Source organism: Cygnus olor, chromosome 3 (genome assembly GCF_009769625.2).
Source record: "Cygnus olor isolate bCygOlo1 chromosome 3, bCygOlo1.pri.v2, whole genome shotgun sequence".
NCBI lineage: Eukaryota > Metazoa > Chordata > Aves > Anseriformes > Anatidae > Cygnus > Cygnus olor.
Window position 1 is genome coordinate 119,102,572 of NC_049171.1, and position 25,961 is coordinate 119,128,532.

Genomic DNA, 25,961 nt, shown 5'->3' on the forward strand with positions numbered 1-25,961 from the left:
AGGTTCTCCGAAGGAGAAGAGGAGATGAAGGATTAGCCCAGGGTTTTGTGCAGTATTCTTCCAACTCCTACAGGGCTGTGCAATAAAAGTACTTTTATGAGGTGCTTGTGCATTCGTATTTTCTGGTCACCTTTCTGTACACGATTGATATTGCTGCAGTCATTTTATGGCAGCACGGCATAAATGAGCCTGTTTCTATCTGTGCCTTGCTGGTGTTCCCACTTGGGGCTTGGTTTGGATGGCTAAACCATGTCAGCCCTGCCTGCCGCCTGTGAGAGGCTGGATTGCCTTTGCACTTCAGTGGCTGCGTGCTTGCGGTGCATCTCTGCAGCGCTGTGGCCTTGGTCAAGGGAATTGTTGTTATGTGACTAGAACTGCATTTGGATAACATAAACTTGGAGGAAAGGAACATATTCTCTGTTTATTGCGCTTTTTAATGGCATTGAGTTTCAGTGTTCAAAAAAGGTTATTTTGCTGAAGTCATATTTGGATCTTATTAAACAACTGGATACATCACAGAAAACCTTGTAGTCACAAGGTCACTTGTATTTCTTCAATAATTAAGCCCTTTGTGGTATGATCCTTCATCTGAGTTATGCGAATTTCCACACCATTTGTTTAGAGTTCACAGTCCCTTGCAGTAAGGAAGGGGAAGCAGCGAATAGCCAACTGCTGTTTTACTTAGCACTGTTTTAAAAATTAAGTCTTCCAGTAGTAGAATTAATTCCAGTCAAGATGTCTTCAAGGCACTCTAATCACTTCTAAAATAGTATGGTATGTAGGAAATACATTTTTATTCAGATGAAATAATTCACTTCCCCTCTGTTCTGGCATTTAAAACATTTTATGTGGGTTAATTAGTCTAATTTATGGTAGTTGGGAGCAACCCTCTATAAAACCAGTGAATGTCAGGACCATTTACAGTTGCTGATTTTGAAGAGTTTGTGCTTGAGGAGAACATTAAGATGCTGAGGTTTTATGTAATACAGCAGCTCTGTTTTTTATTAAAAAAAAAATATGCCTGGCTCGTGTAGTTTAAACATCTTCACCATAGGAAACAGCATGTTTGTATATAATGAAAGTTAAAGAGCTTTGATGTAGAAAATGTCTGCAGGTTAGTTTATTGTGCATAATAGTTCTGGCTGTAAAATCTGTCTCGTTAAGATCTTTTTTTTTTTTTTTTTTTTTATTAAACAGTGCTTCAGTCATGGAAGTCTTAAAATGTACTAAATATTTATGCAGCACAAGGAGAAGATCCTCATAGCTTTTCAGGGGAAATTTCAGAAGAGCCCTTGTCAGGGTCCCAGGAGGAGCTGCACTTTGTCCTGACTCACAGTAATCGAGCAGTTCACCCTGGGCTGCGCAATCAGTAGCAGTTCTCTTCTGACGTTGGGGCACAGTTGCTTTCAATTTGTCATTGCTCAACTGATATTTTGAGAAATAGAGCTCTGTGCTATATTTGAAGTGGTTTATAGTAAAGAAACTGATATATGGGCCTTTCTGGATTTGCCATTAAATTGCCTTATGCTTTGGGTACTAGGGAGTCTCACTGAATGAGGTAGGCAAAGACTGGATCCAGTCCTTCAGATACACAGTTTTGTTGCTAGTTCACATATCATTGTAACATGCAAGTGGTGAGCTTGGGCCCTGTGCCTTCCTTCTATCCTGTTCTGAGTATGTGGGAAGAACAATATTATCTTTGTAGGTTAGTTCTGGGTTGCTTTCAGCTTTTTTTTTTTTTTTTCATCTTAGAGCTTTAAGTGTTCAGGCATGCTTGAGGTAAACCTTTACACATTTGTAAGTTTGTCTCATTTCTAGGAAAAAATAGAGACCATAAGTAAATGAGGGATTGAGATTGAGTCCATTTATTCCTGGGAGCCTGGTTTTAACTGTCAGAAAGGTGTGAGGAGGGAGAGGCGGTGGTTTGGGAGGGGGCTTTGGAGGGTTTTGCTGAAGATCATTTGCTTTTGTGGCCACAGCTTAGAAAACAGCTGTCATTTACTGACAGCGGTCAGCAGGATATGGCAAAGAGAGGTGGTCTCACTGGGGTCGGTGGTTCCCTCTCCTGCCTGGAACAAATGGGCAAAGTGGACAGAAACTTCACACACTGTAGATTTTGTCATTAAACCCTGGCACTGCTTTGGACAGACTTTAGGAGATGCAATGCCAGTGTCAGTCAAATGTTAACTTCAGGATTTTTATATTTCTGGGACCATAAATTCAGTGCTCACTAACTGATATTCCAGTGATTGTTCTGATAGTTGTTGGACTTTTGGATTGATTTTGTTTCTGTTACCCCACTGCTTACGTGAACTGTTTTCTGACATGGGCATAGTCTTGAGCTCTGTTATCAATGTTTACCTGGGCAGGGTGGTGCCTTGCTTCTGGAACTGTGCTCATGCAGGGGAGAGCTCAGAGAGCAGTTAAAATGGTTCACTGTGTGTGCTTGAAGCCAGCTGATTTACAATACCAAATGCACGCTTTGTGAGAGAGTCGTTCTGAGTGTTCACAAACTTGGGGGCTTTTTGCTGTATAACAGTTGTTGGCTTTCCTCCTGTCTTTGTGGTAGGGGACATGCTGCAGGGACAGACTTGCTCAGAAAGTGGAGATTTGCTTTGGTAAAGTTGTTCTTGTGCAAAGAGGCTGGCAGCCAGCTCTCACCCTGGCACTGCAGAGAGCAGAACTGGGCCAAGGTTTGAATGAATCATGAGGGAGGTTAGAGAAATCTGCTTTATTTTTCTTGATAAACTTGCAAATTCCTTCAGTGGAAATGCAGCTGATGGTAACATTGCAGCATTGTCTGAGGGTTAACTTTGTGCCTCTAGTGCTACTTGCGTCACCTCTGGAAAGAACTGACAGATAAAGAACTGCATCATTTGCAATTAATACTGCTGAATTTTGAATGGGATCAGCTTTGAATGAAGCTCTTGAAGTAAACTTACTGTCATTACAGGGGTCATGCAGCTAGACCTGTCTTTACTGCCCTGCCCTTACTGTTGGCTGTTGATTTTGTTTGGTTTGGACATTTTGCGTCTTCTGATAAGCTAAAAATGGATGTCTGACTGCATAACTTCTGAGTAACTCAGCTGTAGTCTGCATCTTTTGCCCACAGTCCTTCAGCTTACAGTCTTTATTTTTCAGTGCTTTGTGCCCATCTTTTGCCTTTGCATCTCCTGCTTATTGCGGTGCTTCACCTTCAGTTGCTGTCTGTGCCCACATCTTTGGATTTGGATGTATCTGCAGCCTCTGCACCACCTTCCACTGTTTTGCAGATGTCTTGCCCAGAAAATAACCAGACATGCTTAGCTGATTAGAGTGCTGGGGTTCTTGTCTGCTTAGCAAGAAATAAGTGCTGCTAAATCCACTAGATCTGACATCCGAATCCTGGCTTCTGCTCTGTTCCTTATGGGCTGTGCAACACTAGAAGAAATGGGCTGGTTTTCCTCAGGGAGGAATCCTACACAGAAATAGAGCTGGCAGCCTGCAGCCCGCTCCTGCCCTGGTATAGGTCAGAGGTGTGCTTGGGTCACTCTGCACCTGGTGGAAAGCTGGTGGGGTTTAACTCCCTCAGAGCTGTGCGAAACTGTTGAAGCAGGGTCGAGACCCTCCCCCCGATGGGGCCTGCACAAGAGTGGAGGCAGCAGGGCAGGGGGAGCAATAGCGAGGCCGGCGCTGGGGCAGGCACCACGAACGGCAGCGGGAAGGGCTGGGTGCGTGTTAACGGAAAGTCTTCTCTTTGGAGTTTGTCTCTGACCTGCAGCTGTCTTCCATTTTATGGCACTGATGACTTCTTTCTTTCGTGAATATTGTAGTATTCTAAGTCCTAGTGTTGTTTAAGGGAAGAAAGTCACCCAAGCCAGCCTTGCCGCATTCCCTTCCAGACAGATTTTTCACCCAATGTGGCAGAAGCCCCTGCCTAGCATAGTCAGTGGTTCATGGAGACCACCCTGCTGAGCCGCAGCATGGCTGTGGTGGGGCAGTGCCACCAGTGGCTTTGCAGCCCCAGGGTTGATGTGCTTGTGTGTTGGCTGCTGGGCTGCCATGCAACCAAATGACCTGCTTTCCTTCTGGCTCTGTCCCCAAGGGCTGTGGCATGTGCCAGCCCTTTAACCTCCCTGCCTGTCCTGTTCCTGTCTTCGAAGGGTGGGAGGTAGGAACTGTTTGCCCATCGTTCTTAAATGCCATATTGGAAGTGCTGTGTACACGCAGAGGGCCTTGAGCAGCCACCACGTACTGACAGCTTTTGGTCACTGCTGACTTGGGCCAAATTCAGCCCAATGACCTAGACACAAGAGGCCACATATCCCATTACTAAACCCTTCAGCCATCTCGTCACTCATCTGTAATTACATTAGATGCACATGGGTGGAGTTTGGGGTGTTCCAGCTTCATATGTGCATTTAGAGAAGTTACCTCACTGGTATAACTAATATGTTCTTGTAAGACCAGTCACAGGCTGACATGTGCTTTTTATTTTTCAGTTTGCAGTGTTGATGTGGGTATTCACTTATGTTGGTGCCTTGTTTAATGGTCTGACATTACTGATATTGGGTAAGTGTTTTAAATTGTGTTAAATACCTGGCATTACAAAATAACCCTGGAAAAGCAATGAAGTCTGCCCGATACTCCCAGGCTATTCCTGTGTTCTTGAGAGCGTATCAAGATGATATAGTTGTGTGTCCTTTCTCTAGGACATTGATAACCCTGCAGAATGGATAATTTTGAATTGTGTTGAATTCTGTGAAGTTGCACATTTTCCAGACATCATATCTCCTTGTCAGGGTTAGCTTTTCTTTAATATCATTGCTATATTGTAACTTTGGTGAGGGTACAAAATCAGCTCTGGTCACCTCCCACTGAAGATAGTTTGTTTCTTGTAGCCCAGAGCAGTGCAGACAGTGGTGCCACTGACCTAAGCATTCTTGCTGAAGAATGTGCCTAACCCACAGTGAAAAAGTGAACTGTGACCAGACTTAGCGTGTCATTAACAAGACCTGGAGAGCAGCCCAGCTTCTCCTTAACAGGGATTATTTAAATTACCGGCCAACAATTTTTGTATGTGGCCTAGTTATTTCTTTTTGTTGTACCTTTTTGAAAGAAATGTCAAGGTGTGAAAGCTAGTCTTTGTTTAACTGAGCACCATTCCTTCTGTCAATATTTATACCTTTGATCTGTTCTTTTCCAGCTTTGATTTCGCTCTTCAGTGTTCCTGTTATTTATGAGAGACATCAGGTGAGTGTTCAATAAGGTTCATTAAATATTCCATAAAGTTAGCTCTATTGAAGCAAAACCAGGAGAAAATACAAATTCATTTTATTCTTCTAAACTCTTTAAAGTCTTTAAAATGGAGGCCTTTAATCAGGAGTCACTGCCAGAGCCAAGAGAACCAAGTTCACTTGGAAGTCCAGGCCGTGCATGCTTTCCCCTCCTCCTTTTTGGTGGAAGTGTAAGGCAGATTCCCCAGCAAACGATTATGAAAAAAACATGATTAACCTGGAGGCCTTCTCTTCCTCTCATCCAGATTTGTTCAGGCCTGCTGCAGCAGTAGGCAGGGTGTGTGAATCTTGATGTAAGTACTTTTAAACCAATTTCTGAGAAGAAAAAAAAAAACACTTTGGAGCTGGTATTCAGGATTTGTGTCCTGAAGCCCCATGGAATTTGTAATTTGGCTAAAGCAGGCAGCAGGAAAGGCTTGGCACAGTCTAATACTTCTATCAACAGACTAATGTAAAGGAAGAGGTGGCAAGAAGAAGCCAAAATAAAATGACTATGATTAAATAATAGTAGAGCTTGAGCAGGGACTGTCTTCAGCAGGTGATAGCACAGGAGGGGGGGAAGCCAGCCCTGGCTTAGCAGTTCCTTCTCCTCTTTCCAAAACAACTCTGCTCCTGGAGGTCAGTCTGGGATGTAGGAAAGGTGGAAGAAATGCTCTAAAAAGATGGGAGAGCTTCTCGGGCTCCTCTCCAACCTCTGTATGACCCTAGAAACGAGCTAAATACTGTGCAGTGAAAGGAAAGATGAAGGACAGTTTGTGTGGCTTAGCCTGGGCTCCTCGATCCTCCTGACAAGCTGAAGGCTGCTCTCGGAGGGTGTAAGCTGTTCAACAGCAAAGCAGCTTTCCTTCTCTGTGGTGCCCAGAGGAGAAAGAGGAGCTGACTGCTCACTCCTCACCACGGGCCTTGGTTGTGCGTACTTGCGTTGGAGCAGCATCAAACTGGGAAATAAACACTGTTGAGCTGCTTCCTTCCATCAGTGGTCATTCCTGCAAGGCGTGTCTTGGTGTGTGTAACTGCCTGCCAGGCAGCAAAGGAACTGTTGGTAAGCCTTGGTCTCTAACATCTCTCACCTTAAATTTCAGGCCCAAATTGACCATTATTTGGGACTAGTGAACAAGAATGTCAAAGATGCGATGGCTAAGTGAGTTTTTTGTTTGTTTTTCATTTAAACATAAATAATGTTTAGGTTCTTGGCATGCATGCTACTTCTGTATGTAACAAATGCATTATATATACTAGTTGTGGGAGGAGAAAGTTCTTTGCTTAAAATGGAATGGTTATGAAATCAGCTCTTTTCTTGGAGATGCATTTAAGTTCAATGTTATTTTTAATAGAAATCTATATAGTAGTGAAACTGTAGGCCCTCAGCAGTTGCAGCTGTGGGGTGAGCGAAGGAGGCCTTTAGCAGTTCTATCAATTTCTCAGTGTAATAGTTGGTTTGCCATGATAATTACCTTCACACATTGCTGTCTTGAAGGCTTTTCTACCTGCTCTTTTTTCCTTACTCAAATGCTGTTCTTTTTCCTCTCCTGTTCCTTTTGCAGGATCCAAGCAAAAATTCCTGGGTTGAAGCGCAAAACTGAATAAAAAGCCCGAAGCAACTTATTGATAGGAAGTTCATCTTTTAAGGGGGAAAATACTTACTTGGATTTACATGGGGAGGGTCAGGGAATAAGCAAAACCCTTGACATTGCAGTGCAATTTCACAGATCTTTATTTTTTAGCAACGCAGTGTTTGAGGAAAAATAACTGTTTTGACTGCCATGTGTTTCATCATCTTAAGTATTGTAAGCTGCTATGTATGGATTTAAAACTAATCATCTTTCTTTATCCCGTGTGCAGCACTGGCTAATACAAAAAGATTTGAGAAAGCTGTACATTTTGCTTCATCAGAGGTAGGCGCTGCTGCGTTCCAGAAGAGGTAGTGCAGGTGGAGCGGAGGATAACACTTCCCAGTTTGTGCACTGTGTATGGTCTGTGTAGATTGATGCAGATTTTCTAAAATGAGATGTTTTAGAAGAATATACCATTTTAGCAAGTTTTGAAAAATCTTGCCTTTTTGGTATGAGTATAGCTGTATTGTGATTTTATTGTTTTATCAATTGCCAATATATATATATATATATGTGTTTCACAAAGCTTAGATCTTTCAGCTGCTCCACAGTGCTTCGTGCTTCAGAGAATTGACTGATTTCTGGACTAGCTCCATAGCACACAAGCTTGAAAAACTAAAATGTCTCTGTAAACACTAGCATCTGTTTAAAAGAAACAACAAAAAAAAGTAATGAACAAAGGAACCGCCACATATATTAAAAGATTACAGCATACACTTTGTTGCGCAAACATGCAGTAGTTGATTTTGAGCAAATAACTCTACAGTCTCTCAAACTCTGATAATCTGTGGACTGAATATCTAATGCTGCAAATGTTGTTTGGAAACTTAAAACCTTGTTATGCAAGAAATTATAAATGAAAATTTATACACTTGCAGTTTAAGCTGTATTGAACTAAGTCTGTGGAATGCATTGTGAAATGTAAAAAAAAAAAACAAAACAAAAACAAAACAAAAAAAAACAAACCCAAGTATCAATAAAGCTTATAGACTTAAAATAATATCGGTATTTTGCTTTCTTGAGGTAAGTTTAATATATTTGTGTTTAAGTTCATCGTGATTAAATATCCATTGTACATGGTGGTAGAAATAGCTTGTCAGATTTATAGCAATGTGAGTAGATGGATTTTTCATGATACCTTTTGTGCAGCGTGAAGCAGTTTGTTCAGTTCTAGTTACAGATCTGATGTCCTGATAGCTGTGTTGGTGGGTGATGCTCAGTTTGGTGCGTAGTTCTCGTAGAGCAGATGCTTTACTGCAGTGAGGAGGCCTCGATGCTGAATACTGAAGGCCGCTGTTGTTACCATGGCCAGCTGCACTGACAGCTCAGTGACATGGGTGACTGTCAGTCTTGTGAGTTAGTTGGTTGTTGAAAATTGTTATTGAAAAAGATGAAATTTTAGATTCTGCTAAAAGAAGTAAAGATCCTTGGCTTCTTTTATTTTGAAGACAGTAATGTATGCCATGTGCTAGTTTGAAGGAAATTGTTAAGCAAGTCCAATAATTTTTCAGATGTTTTTGAGCCTGATTTAGAAAGCTGGACATTGAAAACTTGTATCCAAGTTTATTTGAGACACAGATTTTAAATTAATGGCATCTTGACCATTGAAAAATAAATTCATGCACTAATATTTTAATTTACAGTATAGTACATCATCACCTCTGAACATTTTATACATAAAGCCAAACCATATAAACATACAAATTTTTAAGTGTTATCCTGACAGATGCTATTGCTCTAAGATATTTTTAACATAGCCATTTAATAATTCCTTCTGCTGCGCAACTGGTTTTATTCAGGATACAATCAATGTGAAAGGCAAACATGACAACAAAAGCAAAGAAGGTGCTCACTGACATCACCACCTAACATGATTACAATATTTGATCAATAAGGTTTCTTTAAAAAAAAACTGCATAGGGACTCTTATTGTGTATCTGACAAACTGATCTGTATAGTAATATAAGGCATTAATAAATCCACTTTTAAAAAAAGGTGATTCTTGGAGGTTGCTGAAGCACTTTTGTGTGTTAAATATACATGGATCGACTCCTTTAATTGGATAGTAGTTTCATTTGTCATTTTTATGGTATTCTGTGTCCAACAGCTATTGTCTCACTTATGTAGTGGGAATCAGAAGTGGTTTGGCAGGAAGGTTCCACAATTATAAATTCTATTAATCTGAACTGGGACTAAACCACAATTCAGTATTTCTTTTCAAAGACTACATGTAAGTCAAAATGTTCTATTTTGGCCTTAATTTCTTTTGATTAAAACCAGTCTTTTTAAAAGAAAGGTCATTCCAAAATATGGAGGCGTTCCATGTCAGAACTCTCCAAAGTCTTTTAAAACTGCCAATGTTTTCTGTTCCTTTCTAAGGTTTCATTTGAAAAGTTGAACTTTCTTTTCTTTCTCCAATTCCACTGTCCCTATCATTTTTGGTTTTGCCAAGAAGTTCAGTAACAACTGCTGAAGAGCTCTTCCTGCTTTTTGTGAACATCTGCTCATAGTCTCCACTTTCAAGTGGCGAGATCTCATATTTCATTTCAGCTGCCTGCCGCCGTCCTGCCCCATGATCCCACAACCTAGTCACAGAGCAGGGGGCTGCACACGGTGCAAGAGAAGCAAGGATGGGGAGAGGAGTTTAAATTTAGCAAAGATTTTGCTTTTCGCAGGAGTAAGTAAACTGTCAGGTACCAGAGTGATTTATTTTCTATGTCTAAATAGCATGGGCCTAGCTGCCCACTGAAGGGTTCACAGCCCTCATTGGTGAGGTACCAGGTGGTCTCAAAGATCACTCTGGCTCTCTCTCCAGAGGGCATAATGGGAAACAAGGATTGCTGGTGGCTTTCGAAATACTTTAATGCACTAGATGGTCACTGCTTGGGATGGCAGTTAAATATGAAGCATGTTTGCCTGCCAACAGGGAGATTGCAGAAATGCTTGGGGAACAACTTCCTCATTATTTGTGTTTAAAAAAATATTTCTACTTCCCCCACTCCTGTCCCCGCTTTGAGTTAAGCTTCAAATGCTGGCTGCAGCCCATCTACCATCTGAACCAATTGAGTATAGCTTACCAAGAGAAGTCACACCACCAGTTTTGTCCTCATAATGATGCATAGGTTCCTGCTCTTGGAAACATTTTGGAATTCATTTCTGAAGGTATTAAAAACCAAAGCACTAAACAGGAATTTAGCGGATAACATAAGTACACATCTGGAAAAGTGTTAGTGTTAGCCCTCCTCTGTGTGAAAGTTATAGCACCATATGTTGAAAGCAGACAGTGGTGGGAGGCAAGATTGTAGCCCATACTACTGGAAATACTGTTCAAAGGCACTTCATGGATAGAAAATTTTGCCAAATAAATATATTGAAACAAAAATTATACTTTGCTCCTCCAATTCCTGAAAGCTGAAGCATGAACCCAGTGTGCTCATTAAAAGCTTGTGACTTTACTTAGTGCACTAAATTTGAGTTTTAAGCAGGTGTGGTAAAAACGCTTTTTTGAGTGAATGTTTAAGCCACGTATTTTGAAATTATGCAAATTAAAGGGCCCTCTGTGTCCTCCCTTTTCAGATGTGATTTGAATAATACAGTATTAGGCAAAAGCAGCTTAGCGTGTTAACTGTTCACTTTAGCTTACCCCTCTTACAAAACATGTCGCTTTCAAACTTCAGCTTCCTGCTCAAGGATGTTGGTCTTTGAATCGCAAGATCGCATTCACGGTCAGTAAAGTCACGAGTAATCCGAAAAGGCGTAATCCACCCAGCATCGTGTGGAAATTCCAGCGGCTGAAGGGTAGAGGCATTCATGGCTGTCCAGTCCAAAGCTGTCACTTGGTGGTGGCAGTAACAGCAGCAAAAGTTGCCTTTCAAAGACATCGCCATACAAATACACTACAAAGAAATTAAGTCATAGTGTAACATTTATTTTTAAGTAAATTAGTGATAACCTTTAGCGTATCATATAGGCACAGATGTATTTTGAGTAGTCGCTCTCTAAATACCTCTAACTGTAAGCCTCCAGGTAAAGCAAAGATAAGCCCTGGCACTGCCTTCTGTTGTGCACGTGTTAAAGCAGTGTAATAATGCACAGCCACTCCCCCCAAACACAGCCAGTCACAGCCACACACGTACAACTGCAAACATACACTCATACAGCCACACGCAGATGCACATGCAGCTGCACATGCAAACCATCATGCACATGCAGCCACACAGACACACACAGCCAGAGAGCCAACACCCGGCGACATGGCCATGTACATGCACACACCCCCATCCATCTCCCCCCCCTTTTTTTTTTTTCGTTTCCTTTTTTTTCTCCAGGCACCTTTTGAGGAGCCTCCTGTTACTTGAAATGTTCTTCTAAATCCGTCTATCCTTCTGTTCTGCTGGAATTTCTGTCCTACCCCCTTGCTGGGTGGGAGATAGTTATTTTTGTGTGACTTGACACCCTCACCAGCTGTCTTTATCTCATCTAAATGTTCTTCAGACACATGAGTAGGTCCTGTGCCAGCAGCCAGAGCTCCTTCACCTACCTCTTGTCACTCAAAGGCTCCGTGTTCCTTACAGGCCGTGCAGCAGTAGGCAAGATCAGCCTGGTCTGGCCTCTCTCCAGGAGGAAGGCAAGACAAGGGAGCTAGAAGCAGATGCTGGGTGCTCTGGTGACATAAACTGAAGGCACAGATACCTGACTGCATGATGACCCGATGTCCTTATGACTGTGGCCAAGGTAGCAGGAGCAGATCAGGTGCAAGCAAGCATAAAATACAGCAATGCAAGAGTAAGAAAAGCAAAGTTCACGCTTCAGCAGGTACCAATGAATGCAGAGTGAGCCAAGAACCGTGGTACGTGCATTGCTGTGAGTTTGGCACGGAAAGTTACACAGCAAATTTTTTAATCCATCCCATCACCATAAAAATAAATAAGCAGCTACCTGCAGTCATCTCCTCCTGTACTTATCACATACTTGTCATCATGAGAAAAGCGGATGTTGGTAACATGTGCAGAATGCCCAAAATACCGCTTGTGTTTGGCCTGTTGGAAAAGGAAGAGCAATTCCAGACTTCAGTATGCTAGCCCAGCATTAAAAAGTGACAGCTGACTTGTGAGGGTATGCATAACCACACCCCCTGCAGCACTCATGTGGGAGCTCCCAGTAATCCAAACTCGACACCCAGCTCTGGGAGGTGTGGCCTTCCCAGCAGCTGGAAGGTGGCTACCCTGCCACCTGCGAGTGGCTTTCCTAGGGACAGCCAGTCTGCCACAGGGCTCCCACGCTTCTGCAACCAGCGCTGGCTGGGAGCAGCCTGGAGCTGACCTGTTGGGCCGTGCACTTTGGACTCCTTAAAAACATACACTAAGGAATTTGGACATGGGGAAAAGCAAGTTGCTTAGATTAAAATAAAATATCTACTTACAAATTTTTCTGTGCATGGGAAATCAAACAGTTTCACCAGACCAAAATCATCGCCTGTGACTATATTTAGGCCAGCGTGGGTCACACATGCACAATTGACATCTGCTTTATCTGCATTTCGTGGCCAAATTCCAATGACTTCGTCTCCAAGAATGCTGTTCAGAAAGGAAGTTAAAAAAAGAACATTAGACCATAAGACTTGTGGTTGCTCTTGTCCAGAGCATGGTGAGGCAACAGCCGGTTAACTGCCTTCTTTAAAAATATTTTCCCTCTAAACCATTGCCTGTGTTCTCATAATGGAGAGCATCACAAGAATATATCTTTGTTGCGTGGCACCTAAACCATCTCTAATCATAAATCCTGACGTTTTCTCCTGTGAAACCACTCCCATTGTTTTATACAAGCAGCTTGAGCAACTGTGGGCTTTTCCCTTCCTCATGGGCATGTACTGTACCCTCCCCTTGGTATTTTTTTTTTTAAACAGTAACATTCTCTTCCCTTAGCCTGAGTTTCTGAATGAGTGAATACTTGTTTGGATCTGCGTATTTCTCAAAATAGCTTTTTTTTTTTCCCCTTAGCTGAAGTTTCTTTATAATTATTTACCCACATGTTAACTGTCAGGTGCATCTGTCTCATTCACAAAAGCTGTGAAGAGCCCTTAGAAATTAATAATTTGGGGCAGAATTTTTATGCCTAATTACGGAGCAGTAAGAGTGGGAGGATTCTCACTTATCTTCTCCTAAACATCTGCCTGTACTATCATCCCACTGTTTACTGTCAGATCTGCTTCTGGCCTGTTCCACATTCTACAGTAAGTGCACAACCGTGGTTTTGTAATCATGTGTGAAGGGTCCTATGTAAGTCCATGTCAATAAATATATTTTCATGGTACCCACAACTCCTTTCTATACAATCAGCTCATGTTTCCATGCCTCCTATGCTGCTTGTGCTTGCTGATGTGGTAGCACCTACACTAGCATGCCAATAAAAGTGAACCTGTAACAGCACAGAGCAACGTGAGGGGCAAAGCACTTCACTGTTGGAAGGCTGGGACAAATGGCAACAAGCCAGAGTGGATATAAGACAGTGATACATGACAGCATTAATAATGTTACACAGAGACAGCATGACACCAACCAGCTTCAACCACTGAAAAAGACGTGTAAGAGCTTTAGGGAAGGGGAGTATATATGATTCCTCTTTCAGATTTGTCAAACCCCAGGGACATTTCATGTATTTGGTTTACACAGTCTGATCTTGTGCACTGTATTGTATGTAGTACTGCGCTCATCCCCAGTCAGGTAGAACTTTGTTCCTCAATTTCTCACCTTGTCCATGTGGCCCATGTAATCTTCTCTATCATGGCAGGATCAGTTATTTGCTTTCCTAGTGGTACCTCATGAACTTGACGCTTATAGGCACCAGTTGATACCTGAAAGCAGGAAAGGAAAAAGCTAGAAATTTTGCCAGAATTGCATCAATTTATCTTTTAAAAAAACTTCCAGCAATAAGTCTTAGCAAGTAGTATCAGCAAATAAACATCACAGATAACCATTGTGTTTTTTTCCTCATTAGCTATAATTATATGTAATCTAAAGTAATAACAATGTTACAGGATGATAATTGAATGAGGTGTTTATATGCATACTACATCGCTGATGAATTTCCTTTTACTCTCTTGCTTATCTCAACCCAATTTTACTAAATTCAGAAGGAAATCTCACATGTGAATTCAGCTATGATATGCATCCTAACCTAGAGAAAGGTTTTTATATTGAGCTTATAGTCCACAATTTTATTTTAAGGCAATGCATATGACACTGGGGATAAGAGAATACCTTGCCCTCAGCACACTGTTAATCTTTTAAGGGAACTGAGCTATATTGCTACTGCAGGATATGCAGAACCCAGGGGAAGACCCAACTATTTAGAAAGAAAAAGACGACTTTAAATATAGCTCTGTGAACATCGTAAGGGCAATCTAAGTTATCTGATCTGCATCAGAAAGTCTCCCCTACCCTTTCTTACCTCCATCTTGTTATTATGTTTGATAGCAAGTAAGTCACAATAAATAGAAATAAGCATGGTCCTTTGTGAGACATACCTGTATGTACTTGCTGTCTGCAGAAAAATCCATCTGGATGACAAAACTTGCAATGTCTTTGCAGTAGCCTATTCGGTTTAGGGTTGTACCTTGAGTGAGATCATAAAAATCTACAGTATGTTCTTGTGAACCCACAGCCAAAAACCTGTTATCTGGGCTGATCCTAGACAATAAAATATGGAATGAAGATATAATTTACCGTTTCTGTGCAACGTTTTCTTCTGCTTCCTACGATAACAAAAAGGGATAAACTTACCTTACTGTGAAACAAGAAAAACCTTTTTATCAATAGTGAGATTAAATCCAAACCAAACACTGATGCTTAGATGCTTAATGAGAAAGACTGAGGTTGTCATACATAGTGAACTGGTGTTAATGTTGCACTTGTAGAAAGTGCACAGCACAATATGCAGGGTAACACCAATCCTCCATGAGAAAACAGGATTTGCAATTTTATAATGTGTTATATTAACTTCCAGAATCATAATTCCACAGTATACAAATTACTCAAGTGCATATAACTGAATTATATCAGTTTGAAAAAGAGTGTGCTATATAAGGTGTATGTATATATAAGCTTAAGGTATCTGTCAGTCAGCCAGTAAATGCATTTCATGATTTCATGCAAGTTTCAACAAATATGGAATTACAAGAAAAATGGAAATCAACTCTGAACTGGATGGACTATTTCCTGAGCAAGGGCTGTGTATTTAGAGAACTTCAACTGAAGTTTTTGACATACCTAATATCCTGAATTGCAGACTTCCTGTCTCGCTTTTTGCCCCAAACCTTAAGGCTGTTAACAAGTAAATAACAAATTCTCCATTCTTCATGCCGATTGCAACCATCTCACCATCAGGACTATAGGCAGCACATCTTGCTGGATGGCCTAGATTAACTTTGTTCAGCAGTTTCTGTATTAATGAAAGCAATAGTATCATACCTTTACGGTAGAAAGCTATCAAGTAAATGGAAAGTTTCCAAGCAAAACATATAAAAGCCACTTATTAAAAACAAATTCTGTTTCGTTTCCTCTAAATATAAATCTGAAATTGCACATAAAAGTCACATCCCACGAGGCATATGTTGCTAAACAGAATTCAAAATATGAATCTGTCTTGTTGCAGGATGACTTCAATTTTGACACCAGAAAGAATACTGTTTAGCAAAAAACGGTGAAAACTCAGTTTCCTATTCTATTTAAAAGGCTGTTTTGATAGTGTCTATACTGGTGAGCAGGATGGAGGGGGGAGTGTAATTTTATTATATTTGCTACATGTAAACAATAAAATGTTCTTGCAGTTTCATTTAACTGATTGTACTAACAGTATATTCATTTTTCACATTAAAAATTATCCCTGCTAGCTTAGGTAACTAGCTTTTGAAAAGATTTATGTAGCCTAGCATAACAAGAAACCCCTTTGTCATTTTTAAAATTCATTGCTGATAAATGCAATTTGACATTGGAAAAAAAATCCTGATTTACATACATGCAACACGATCAATTCTAAAAAAAGTCTCTAGAAACGAGGGAGTCATGCTTGCCAGTGAGGCAGGCTTATTGTCAGGGTCTGTGTGTTAGCCAATAATCTGAGTTACCCAGCATCAGCACAGAATTAAAACGCTCCCTTAATGCATGCCAGTCTGTACTTTTAGATCAAAATCTCATTTTTTAAATAATGTTTGTTAAGCAATAAAAGGCACTCCATCAGCATAAATGCTTTTATGTAACTGCATTTCTCTGCAAATAGCTTGCTTCTGGAAAGTGCAGCATGCTACTTCACCAAAAACTTACCTTTTCACATGGCCACATAGAAGGAAAAGAACAGTACTAAAATAGAAAAAACATGCTGGTCTTTTTATGTGGCCTCTCAAAGGTGCACGTGGCTGGAGGTGTGCACATTGTACAGTCGGAAAAATGCATGGGTATATAAAATTCTCACTTTTAATCATGTTCTTTTCCATTAGTGATACTCACTTTGTCACACAGGTCCCAGATTCTTGCTGTTCCATCATTACTTGCAGAGATAAATATGTCTTTTGAGGGGTGAGTTGCTAAGCCCCAAATTTCCCCTTCCATGTGACAGTCAATTAACAAGTTTGAAGCAGCATTTTTTTCTCCTACTTCGAGGATTTCCCCATCTTTTGTTCCCACTAAAATTTTCCCCTGTCCATAGGGAAAAGAGAGAAAGAGAGAGAGATGGTTTGTCAATATAGCAGATACAGTATCATTGGCAGTAAAATACCAACATATTATAGATACATCTGTGATAACTCATCCTGATTTATACTGCTTGTCCATGCAGCATCTTAAAAACAGAAGAGTACAACACTTTCACATCTCAAGACCTGATATCATGTTCGGGTATTACAGTTGAGTAATGGCAGTGGACTTACATTGCGCCATTAAGGATTTTTATTCAGATCAAAGTGTTTCCATACCAGTTGGTAAAGTATGATTTTCATACCTCTGAGGTGACTTAATATCATTTTGGGGCAGTAACATAAAGATCTAAACAAAGTGTTAAATTCAGTTAGACTGTCACAGAGAGCATCTACTCTAGCTATACTGTCACTGTCTAAACTGCAAGAGTTTTCTCAGCAAAAACTTGGAAAAAGCATATAATCATACAGCTTAGAAGAGTCTCCTCCTAAATGTTCCCCATCTGATCTTCACCAACAACAATATCCAGTGATGCGTGCCAAATTGTGGAATCTGCCACGTTGGCTCACTTACTTTTCCTCTGCAGACGGAGCGCACACACTCAATGAGCTGGCCTGTCTCAAGCTGAAATGCTCGACACCGTTTCATCTCTTGATCCCATAGCTTTACAGCTCCCCCTTCTTTAGTGCTGAAAAGGAGTTTATTGTGTTATACAGATGTCTCCTGCATGGGCTACAACAAATCTCATCTGTAAATCCTATCAATATTCTTCTAATTACTTAAATAATATAACATAAATACAATAGAAGGTGATTCAATGTAAGGACACCTTGCTACCCTGTAATATAAAGTAAATAATAAAAATATGGCAGATAACACTCACACTTCATGTTTTAAACAGTAGCATACCTAATATGTAAAAAGCAAATTGTTCTCTTGTCACTTAATCTCAAATCTCTGTTGTGGAGATAAGGTCTGCAAAGATGCTATTACTTTTAGTAAATAAAAGAACTTACTACTCACAAAGTCTCCACTGGGAGAGGCAGTCCGTAGGTTGACAGAATTAAAAAAATTAACCAAAAAATTGCCAGTCTGGTAGAAGGTCAGGCCACAATGAGACCACACAGGTGTTTATATCACTTCTAATTTGAAGTTCAGTACATCCTTTGTGGATGTATGCATTACTATGACCGTCAAGTGTCTTACCTAATAGTCTTTTACTTACTAAGACTCCTGGGCATGCTGTGTGTCATTTAGATTGAAATTTCTACAGGACAGACATGATTTATCCCTGGGAATCATTCGGTATGTCTAGTGCATTACTTATATTAAAATAATATAAGAGAGAAAAGAGTTGTGCACTTTAGGAAGAGTATATGTCTTACGGTCTCTCCTTGCCTCCTGTAACAATGAGTCCATCCCGAAGAGTTGTGTACATTGTAAACACTGGCCCTGTGTGAGCTTTTGCCACAAGTCTAATCAAAAAATGATCCTTCCAGACGTAGACATCTCCATTTATGGCACCAGTAAATGTAAGGTTATTCTGCAACAAATAGCAATGATCTTTGATATAATAAATATCTCAGCATTTTTGATCAGCTTGAATTAAAATTATTTTAGCTACTGGACTTCCTGAGAAAATTCAACTGTAATCAATGTAGGAACCATATGCACTGAGAAGAATGAGTTTAATAACTGCACTCTTAATGGTGTTTCTTTGAGATGATTAATATGGAACACAATATTAAGCATTTTTTGACAACAAAGTCACTTGTTTGGTCACCAGCATGAGGATTTGGAACCAGAGAATGCCTAATCATGGAAGCCTAAACGCATACACTTATATTTCACACATTAGTACCATAGTCCAGGGGGTGGATGGTTAGGAGAACAGATTTTTTTTTTTTTTTTTGAATTGGTGATTTCTGTAATTTATGCTTAATTTTTGTGAAGGTAATTTCTATGGAATTTCTGGATGAAGCAGAAGCTATTTCAGACCATGGTAGCATAGTAACACTGCTTTTTCACTGTTAATATGCATTGTTTTCCGTAACTACGAAATCTAAACCATAGAATTGTGGTTCCTTACTGAACATTTGCGATCACTAGCATATGTCATACCAAACACTGTCAACAGGGGAAAAAAAAGGTTGCAGAGCCTATACACAAAATTACAATACAATGCACTGTCATTAATAAAAAATGTTCTCTGATAGAGAAACCCAACCTGGTTTAGAAAACTTACATGAAGATCTAAAGGTATACAAGTATCACGTTAAAAGTTTAAGTATTAAGCAAGAACTCCCATGGTTTTGCACTGGATTTCAACAAAAGGAAATTGACACTTGCAGTTTTAATAAAAAGGTATTATAAAATTTTGTAGCAAGTAATTTGAACTCACTGCTCCGAAGGCAACAGAAAGCATGGTTTGCATTTTGGCATCTTCCATGGAACCAATGACTCCTTTCTTATAAAGCAAAGCACTGCCAGCTAATGTCCAGAACTTCATGTGTTTTACCCCAACAGACACAAACTGAGTGTCTGAATCTGGGCGGAACTCTACAACGAATATCCTCTCCAGGTGTCCTCCCCTGCTAGCAACTTTAGCCCCTGTTTTAATTAGGAAAGGATAAAAAATAGTTAATTTTATCTGCAAAATTAAGCTCTGATATGATTTTATAAAACAAATTGACCTGCTATTGGATTAGAAAACTGTTTCAGATGCTGCAAGCTAAGCAAATCCCAACATTATTGTGTATCAAACATCTTAATTCATGCAATGTGCTTGATCCCTGGTTATTCCATTACATTTGACAGTTTTAGGATCATAATAGCATGACTCGTCTCCTTGGTCACTGAAATAACAACACAGAAATTCTGAGTATCATCAGTAAGTTGCCATCTGGTGAAACACACAGGGAAGCTGACACTCAAGAATTAGTGTCTCTGACTCTTTGAAAACATCTAGGCACCTGCACGTTGGCTACATCAGGCCAACAGCCACTAGTACCGCACTTTCAGAGATCTGGGCTCAAAGTCCACATGCACGAATTAAATACAGTTTTTCTGCTCCCAGAAAAAGCAGGCCAAAAAGATGAGCATTGCTACCACTACTCTTAAAGAACCTTTAAAGCACAGTAGGACTACTGCATTTCCTGAGAAACCTGCTCTGTTCAGGGACATTGGACATTCTTTAAGCACATCTTTTTGATATAACCACTCATAACAATTAGGAAAATGTAATGCCTGCTCCTGAAGTGGAGGAGACAGGCAGTAAGCACAGGTATGTGCAGGGATAACTAAAAATCTGTGGAATTTTTGAAGTAAAGCAGGGAAACATCTGGTGAGCTGAAACCCTTCCCTTCTGCCCTCCAGAATTTCCAAAGGTGATAATTCTTTTCTGGAAATGACTTTCCAAAGGCCTAACTACTGCATACAATTTCAAGTTCAAGCAGTTTCAGAAGAAAAAGGAAATACTTCCCTTAATTTTACAGAATTTTATATTAAACGTTCTTTCCTTAACTTACTTCTATTCATAATAGAAATTTAAAACTTATTTTCGTGTTAATATTTTCTAGCACATTATTATCTCATTTCATTGAGTTTTTAACTTTTAGGGAGCCATGACACTTGGAGTAAGAACACCAATGCCAAGGGTTTGAAAGGAAAACCAAATAATTGTACTCAGATCTGCTAGACTGAAGGAATGTGTTTTCAAGAGTTACCTTCTTGCCACCTCCACACTGTGATAGTATGTTCTGGATCAACTCCCACTGAAACCAGAAGTTTGCCAGTTGCACTGAAGCTGACATAGTTGACCCCTTTGGTATGGAAGCAACGTAGCATTGAAATTGTTTGCTTACTCATAGCATCCCATATATGAATTGTGGGAGTTGTACCTAAATGTAAAAAGATGTATTAAAAGAGAATTAATTCAGTATGTCAGAAGCTTCAATGCAAAATACGCATTTTTTCAAGAACATTTAACCTAAACAGACACTTATTATTATTAAAGATTAACACTACTCAAAAAAATCATAAGAGCTTGCAAAAAACACAGGGGGAAATTATTGTATTTCATGAAGACAAACTCTAAAAGAACAACATAACATTTATGAAGAATATCATGCAAAAGAAATTGTCTGTAGGTGTTTCACTTGTATCCGCGATTCACACAGATACAATGAGGTAACATGAGACTTTTACATAACTCTGCTGACCAAGATTCACAAACAAATCAGCCTTACCTGTAAATTCTGTCATATCACCTGCATTGTGAGAGCAATGGCAAATGAGGAAGCACCAAGGGAAAACAATAGGTGAAATAAGTCATGTTTCTAATGCTGAAGTGCCAGCATCAGCACCAGAAGGAAAAAAAAATTAAAAAATTGAAAATGGATATGGATTAAATCAACGAAACAAATACGCAGGAATACTGTTGAGCTTTTTTGGGTATATTGTCTTTTATACACAAATATAGCAACAATATTTAGTACTTTTCATTTTAAAATTGGCATTTAAAAGAAATGTTAAAGGCATGCAGTTTTTAAAATTTACTAACTTTAAAACTAAAACAAATCTACAGTTATACAGAATATCAACCAAAATCAGAAACACTGATTTCATGGGCTCTTACTGACAGAAAAAGGGGCTTTAACAGACATCTGTTCTACATCACAGAAATCAGTATTTTGAACTACAGCTCTGACTGTATGTCTTAATTTTTGTGTTTACTCGACAATCAAAAGTAACAGCACTCAGTACAGGTGGCAAAGATGGTTTGTCAAGGTGTTCATCTACTACCATTTTTCTGTCTCACTGTTAAATTACTTACTACAGAAGTTATGGACTTGAGCATCCTTCCAGAGTAAAATGAATTAAAATGACTCCATTATTTTTCATTAAATTAATTATCCTATTTGGGACAAATGATCCTGCATTTTTCTGTAGAGTGTTTTCTCCTGGAAAAGGACTAGTGAATTTAACAGGACTCCTTATTTAAATAATAAATTCTTCAATACTTATGGTTTTAGGATCAGCCCTTACTTGTGTCATAAATTCTGCAGAGATTTCACTCTAATTCTTTCATTTCCTGTATAGCTTTTGTAGTTCTGCACAGGAAATGTTCATTATTATATTTTCACAGCTAACCATTTTACTGCTAAACAGTGCCATGGATACAAGAAGGAAAGAGGGAATTCTGGAAATCTTACGATTAAAGATTAATGAGTTGATTTAGCGCAGTTTATAAAAACTTGCTTTCTGAAATAGCATTTTATTACAGTTAACTCTAAAATCCAGTGACTCCCAATCAGAGATGAAACTACTACAGGTAGACTCAAATCATAAGAAAATCCTGAGGCTTTATTATCTCTTTAAAATCAAATTAAAAAAATTGATGACAGTAACAGTGGCAAGTCCTGGTAAAATTCCTACACAGAAAAGCCCAAAATAAATCAGTGCCCCTGATAATTCTTGAGTAAAACTTTGTTATATGGAGAGTCACCTACCGATCTGGCTGGTTGCCACAATATTTTTATACTTTGGGTGCTGATTCACAGTTAGACAGAGAATGTCATCAGTATGCTCCAGGTAGAAACTCTGATTACCTAATAAAATTCAAACATGGTTTTATTCACGACAGTATCGAAGAAAGAACCACAACTGAAGCCAAGAACATTTAAGCAGCTTGATGCTACACTCATGCCGTGCTCTCTAAGGGATATTTGGAGGGAGAGCAGTAAGTATGTTGAGAGCTGCTTTGCTTTCATTCCCAGGCACCATTACCAAACGCACTATGAATGTAATCACTAACACATACATATAAAAGCAGTATTTAGTAAACTAGCTACATCCGGGAAACCAGGACTCAGTCCAAGAATCATCCTGTAGCCACCTGTAACTGCAAGAAAAAAACAAAACTGGCAAACACACAGACCAGGTTTCCTGCTTAATTGAAGTAGTCAATGGGAAGCAGAGAGGAGAGCATACCCCTGGGAAGTTTATGCTCTGCACTGTTCTCCCAAGGGGAATGGCCCAGAAAGAAAAGCAAGGACCATGCTTCCCAGCTCTATTGGTCAGAGGCTGCGTTAGGGCAAGAGTCCCCCAGGGTCAGCAGATGTGACAGCTTTTCTGCCTCTGCCTCTCCTCGGCAGCAGAGCCGCTGAGCGTGCTGCTGTCACCATTTGATTCACTGTTGCACCAAGAGGGAAGAGAATAAAGTCAGAACTACTGGCTTTGTTTCTTAAGATATATGGAGAACATGGAGTTGTTGGTGCTACAACTCAGAGCTAGCTGTGTTTTTTTTGTTTGTTTGTTTTCCCATTACCCAAAAAGTCAGGGAATATTTCTACTCCTTCCAAAGAGCAGTTTACTCACATTGCATTGCATCAAAATGTATTCTTTCCTGGAGTATGCCTTTGCTAAAATAACTCAGAATGAAACAGTGGATTTTATTGCTCCTAAAATTTTAAGGATGCTCAACATTTCATATCTCAGGCACTCCCCTCTGAGAAAGCAATTCCTATGTCTTCAGTGTGGATCTTAGCAAGGCCTAACTGCAGAAGTAAGACAGTTTTTCCTCACGCTTCCAAACAGAATCTCATACCTCCTGAAAGGAATAGGACGGCTCTACAGGATAACCTCAATAGCAGAACTTGTCAGATGGAGAAATAGCCATTGAAATTACTCTGCATTATTTATCCAGATGCAGAATGTGAAAAACTTGCAGGAATGTTAAAAAACTATGACTTTCATACATAAATCTTTCATTTTTACAGTAATTTTTGTCTTAAAGTACTGTTTCAAGTTGAATTACCAGTAGAAAGATTTTGAACTATGCCTGCTGCAGCTGTGTGGAAAATAATATCAGCACCATCATTTAGGTAATGAAGGTTGTTGCGACAATCAAATCCTCTGTATCCAAAAACATGGTCTAAAGCCAGCTCCTAGTCAAATAAAACAGAAAGAAAGACTAAGAATGAAATAGAAGAATAAACAAAGAGGTTAGAGAGTTTGAATCACATAAGCGAAGTCCGAAGTCATTGCACATGACACAAGTATCTTGTAAAAGCAACAACAACAACAAAAAAAAAACCACAATAATTATCTATCCCTGATAAATATATGTGACTTTAAAATGGGTCCAGTTTTATTAACCTTTGCATCATAGTTTCATATCTATATAGATCATCTGCTATTTACAAATATCTTTACTTCTAATTGAAGTCTTCGAAATAGACCAAATTCTGACATTAAAGTCCTTATGAGAAGCAAAGGCAGGCTATAAGCAACTTCGTAACTAAAACATTAATCAGAGGTGTCTCAGACATTTCATCTTACAATGAGCATTGTCAAGGAAATTTCCTACAGAAAAACACTGCTGGTCAATGGACTGTTGTTAGATTTGCTGTTATAGCAAATGGATCTTAATGGATCTGTCCCAGACACAATTACAGCTTACTTTGAACAACGTGAATGACAGTGACAGACCAAGCAATCATAAATTGTTCACACAGTCCAGAGAATATTCCTTGTTCAGCATATTTCATGGACATTCCAAATAGCTGGGGGGAGTGGAGGGGAGGGCCTACAGTTTGAGGAAAATGGTATGTCCCCAGATAAATAAGCAAAGTTCATAATTCAAAATCATGCAGTTTTTGTAATTCAAAATAATGCACGATTTTGCATGTGCAAAAGTGCCATTTCTGACTGGATTTCCATTGGGGTTGTTATTTAGTGAGTGTGGGTTCTGCTGTGGATGAACATTAGCTGTACCTGTCCTTCAATATAATACAGGAATTTTGGGTGTGGAAAGATCTGTTGTTACAGGTAAACTTCAATACCCTGAATCCAAGTTTTTTTTCTGCCAGAGGTTGCTGGCTATCATGTCTTCTGGTGTTTGCTGTCAGTGCTGAGAACACTACTTAGAAGTTTCTTTCCCTTTTCTTCTGCCTATAAACAACTTCAGCTGTGCTCAAAATAGGGATGAATTTCACCCAGCGCATATTACTTCTAAAGCAAATTAATAAATACTAAGTCTGACCTCAACCAGTTTCTTTTTTTTGTTGATATTGTTCTTTTGCAGTTTTTCAGGTTGAGGAGCTGCTCTGCTAACTGGCGGCCTGAAACAAACACATGTAAAAAAGAAGACAATCAGTATGTTTGAAAGCAAAACTAATCCTGTAAAACCATAGTATATGTTTTACAAGTGAACAAGAAATAGCCAATTGCAACTACATGTTTAATGTCTAGATTTTAGAGTTTCATAATAAAAACAAAAATCATATGCATTTTGATAGACGGAGCAGAAATAACATTCATGTAGATTTTGTGGATGAGTGGCAGAACAGACCATCTTACACCAATTTTTATTTTTAAATTCTAATGATTTAAATCCATAGGAAAGTCCTGGAATACCAACAGATAGTAAATTGTTGCTTTCAGAAATGCTCTAAAAGACTTTCCATATCTGAAGTTAACCTTCCTCCAACCTTGCTTCTTCTGAGAAATCCCATCACAAAACCTTGACTTGACATTATTAATATCTTCCCAAAATCACATTAAAGATACAAGTATTACATTTTAGTCTGTGTAAGTCATTTATCAGTGTGAATTTTAAAAAGTCTAAGGCCAGCGAAGCATCTTTATATAATTACAGTTGCTGAAAGTAACTAAAAATACAACACAGACTGAAAAAAAATTGTGCAAACAACATCTGTTACAACATCAGGTAACACCTACTGCTATGAAATATACTAACTGGAAGGCAACAGGCTACAGTTAACAGAGAAATGATTATATGGGAGGCAGCAAAGGGTGTATTTGACTTGATCCTTCCGAGAAAAAAAGACGAGGCACAAACCTAACAGGAGTAGAGGGTGCTCAGCCTCTAGAAGTTCATGACCTAACAAAACCAAATCCTGCTGCACTGACTCCAGTCTGGATGACTATTACGCTAATTTGAGCATAATCATTACCCTTTTCTGGTAATAGAAATTCAGGAGGCTAAATTCTAACCCTGTCAACAACAGAACGGACCCATACAAATTGTACTGGATTATCAGAGAATTTAGCCCATATAATTTTGGCCTAGATTTTTCATCATGTTTGATCAACTGTTAGTCAGAAGATGGATCTTGCTAGAAGGTTGGAATAGAAGTGGTGATAGCAAAAGAATAAAAACAGGTATTATGATTAAATGCTTGCTTCAAAACATCACTTGATGGCTGCTGTTATTAATATGAAAAGCAACACTGCATGCCTTTAAACTCCAATTGCAGATTCTGGAGACAGGATTAAACAACAGGGTTCTGTAAGTAAAAACAAAACAAAACAAAACACCTGGCCTCAATTTATTTAATTGAGGCTTGAATCTGGAAAGT

General features: G+C 39.3%; 2 protein-coding genes across 12 annotated transcripts in view; one reads left to right on the forward strand and one right to left on the reverse strand.

Annotated features, from left to right (window-relative positions):
• Window positions 1-7,880, forward strand: part of RTN4 (reticulon 4) — a 69,835-nt gene extending 61,955 nt beyond the window's left edge. For 9 of the 11 annotated variants that reach the window (XM_040553508.1, XM_040553513.1, XM_040553514.1 and 6 more), the window contains 4 exons: window positions 4,482-4,551; window positions 5,186-5,232; window positions 6,359-6,417; window positions 6,821-7,880. In XM_040553508.1, the coding sequence (XP_040409442.1) occupies window positions 4,482-4,551; window positions 5,186-5,232; window positions 6,359-6,417; window positions 6,821-6,863 (219 nt within the window). In that variant the 3' untranslated portion in view covers window positions 6,864-7,880. Of the gene's footprint in view, window positions 1-1,558; window positions 1,570-4,481; window positions 4,552-5,185; window positions 5,233-6,358; window positions 6,418-6,820 lie in introns of those variants that run through there. The other 2 variants (XM_040553505.1, XM_040553506.1) reach the window with 2 other exon arrangements.
• EML6 (EMAP like 6) overlaps window positions 7,339-25,961 on the reverse strand; it is a 139,165-nt gene continuing 120,542 nt past the window's right edge. Inside the window, 15 exon segments of the mRNA XM_040553503.1 lie at window positions 7,339-10,785; window positions 11,828-11,928; window positions 12,312-12,465; window positions 13,639-13,742; window positions 14,415-14,577; window positions 15,157-15,226; window positions 15,229-15,328; window positions 16,393-16,581; window positions 17,152-17,266; window positions 17,964-18,121; window positions 18,980-19,188; window positions 20,304-20,477; window positions 22,089-22,187; window positions 23,396-23,525; window positions 24,623-24,701. Coding sequence (XP_040409437.1) covers window positions 10,761-10,785; window positions 11,828-11,928; window positions 12,312-12,465; window positions 13,639-13,742; window positions 14,415-14,577; window positions 15,157-15,226; window positions 15,229-15,328; window positions 16,393-16,581; window positions 17,152-17,266; window positions 17,964-18,121; window positions 18,980-19,188; window positions 20,304-20,477; window positions 22,089-22,187; window positions 23,396-23,525; window positions 24,623-24,701 — 1,870 coding nt within the window. The 3' untranslated portion in view covers window positions 7,339-10,760.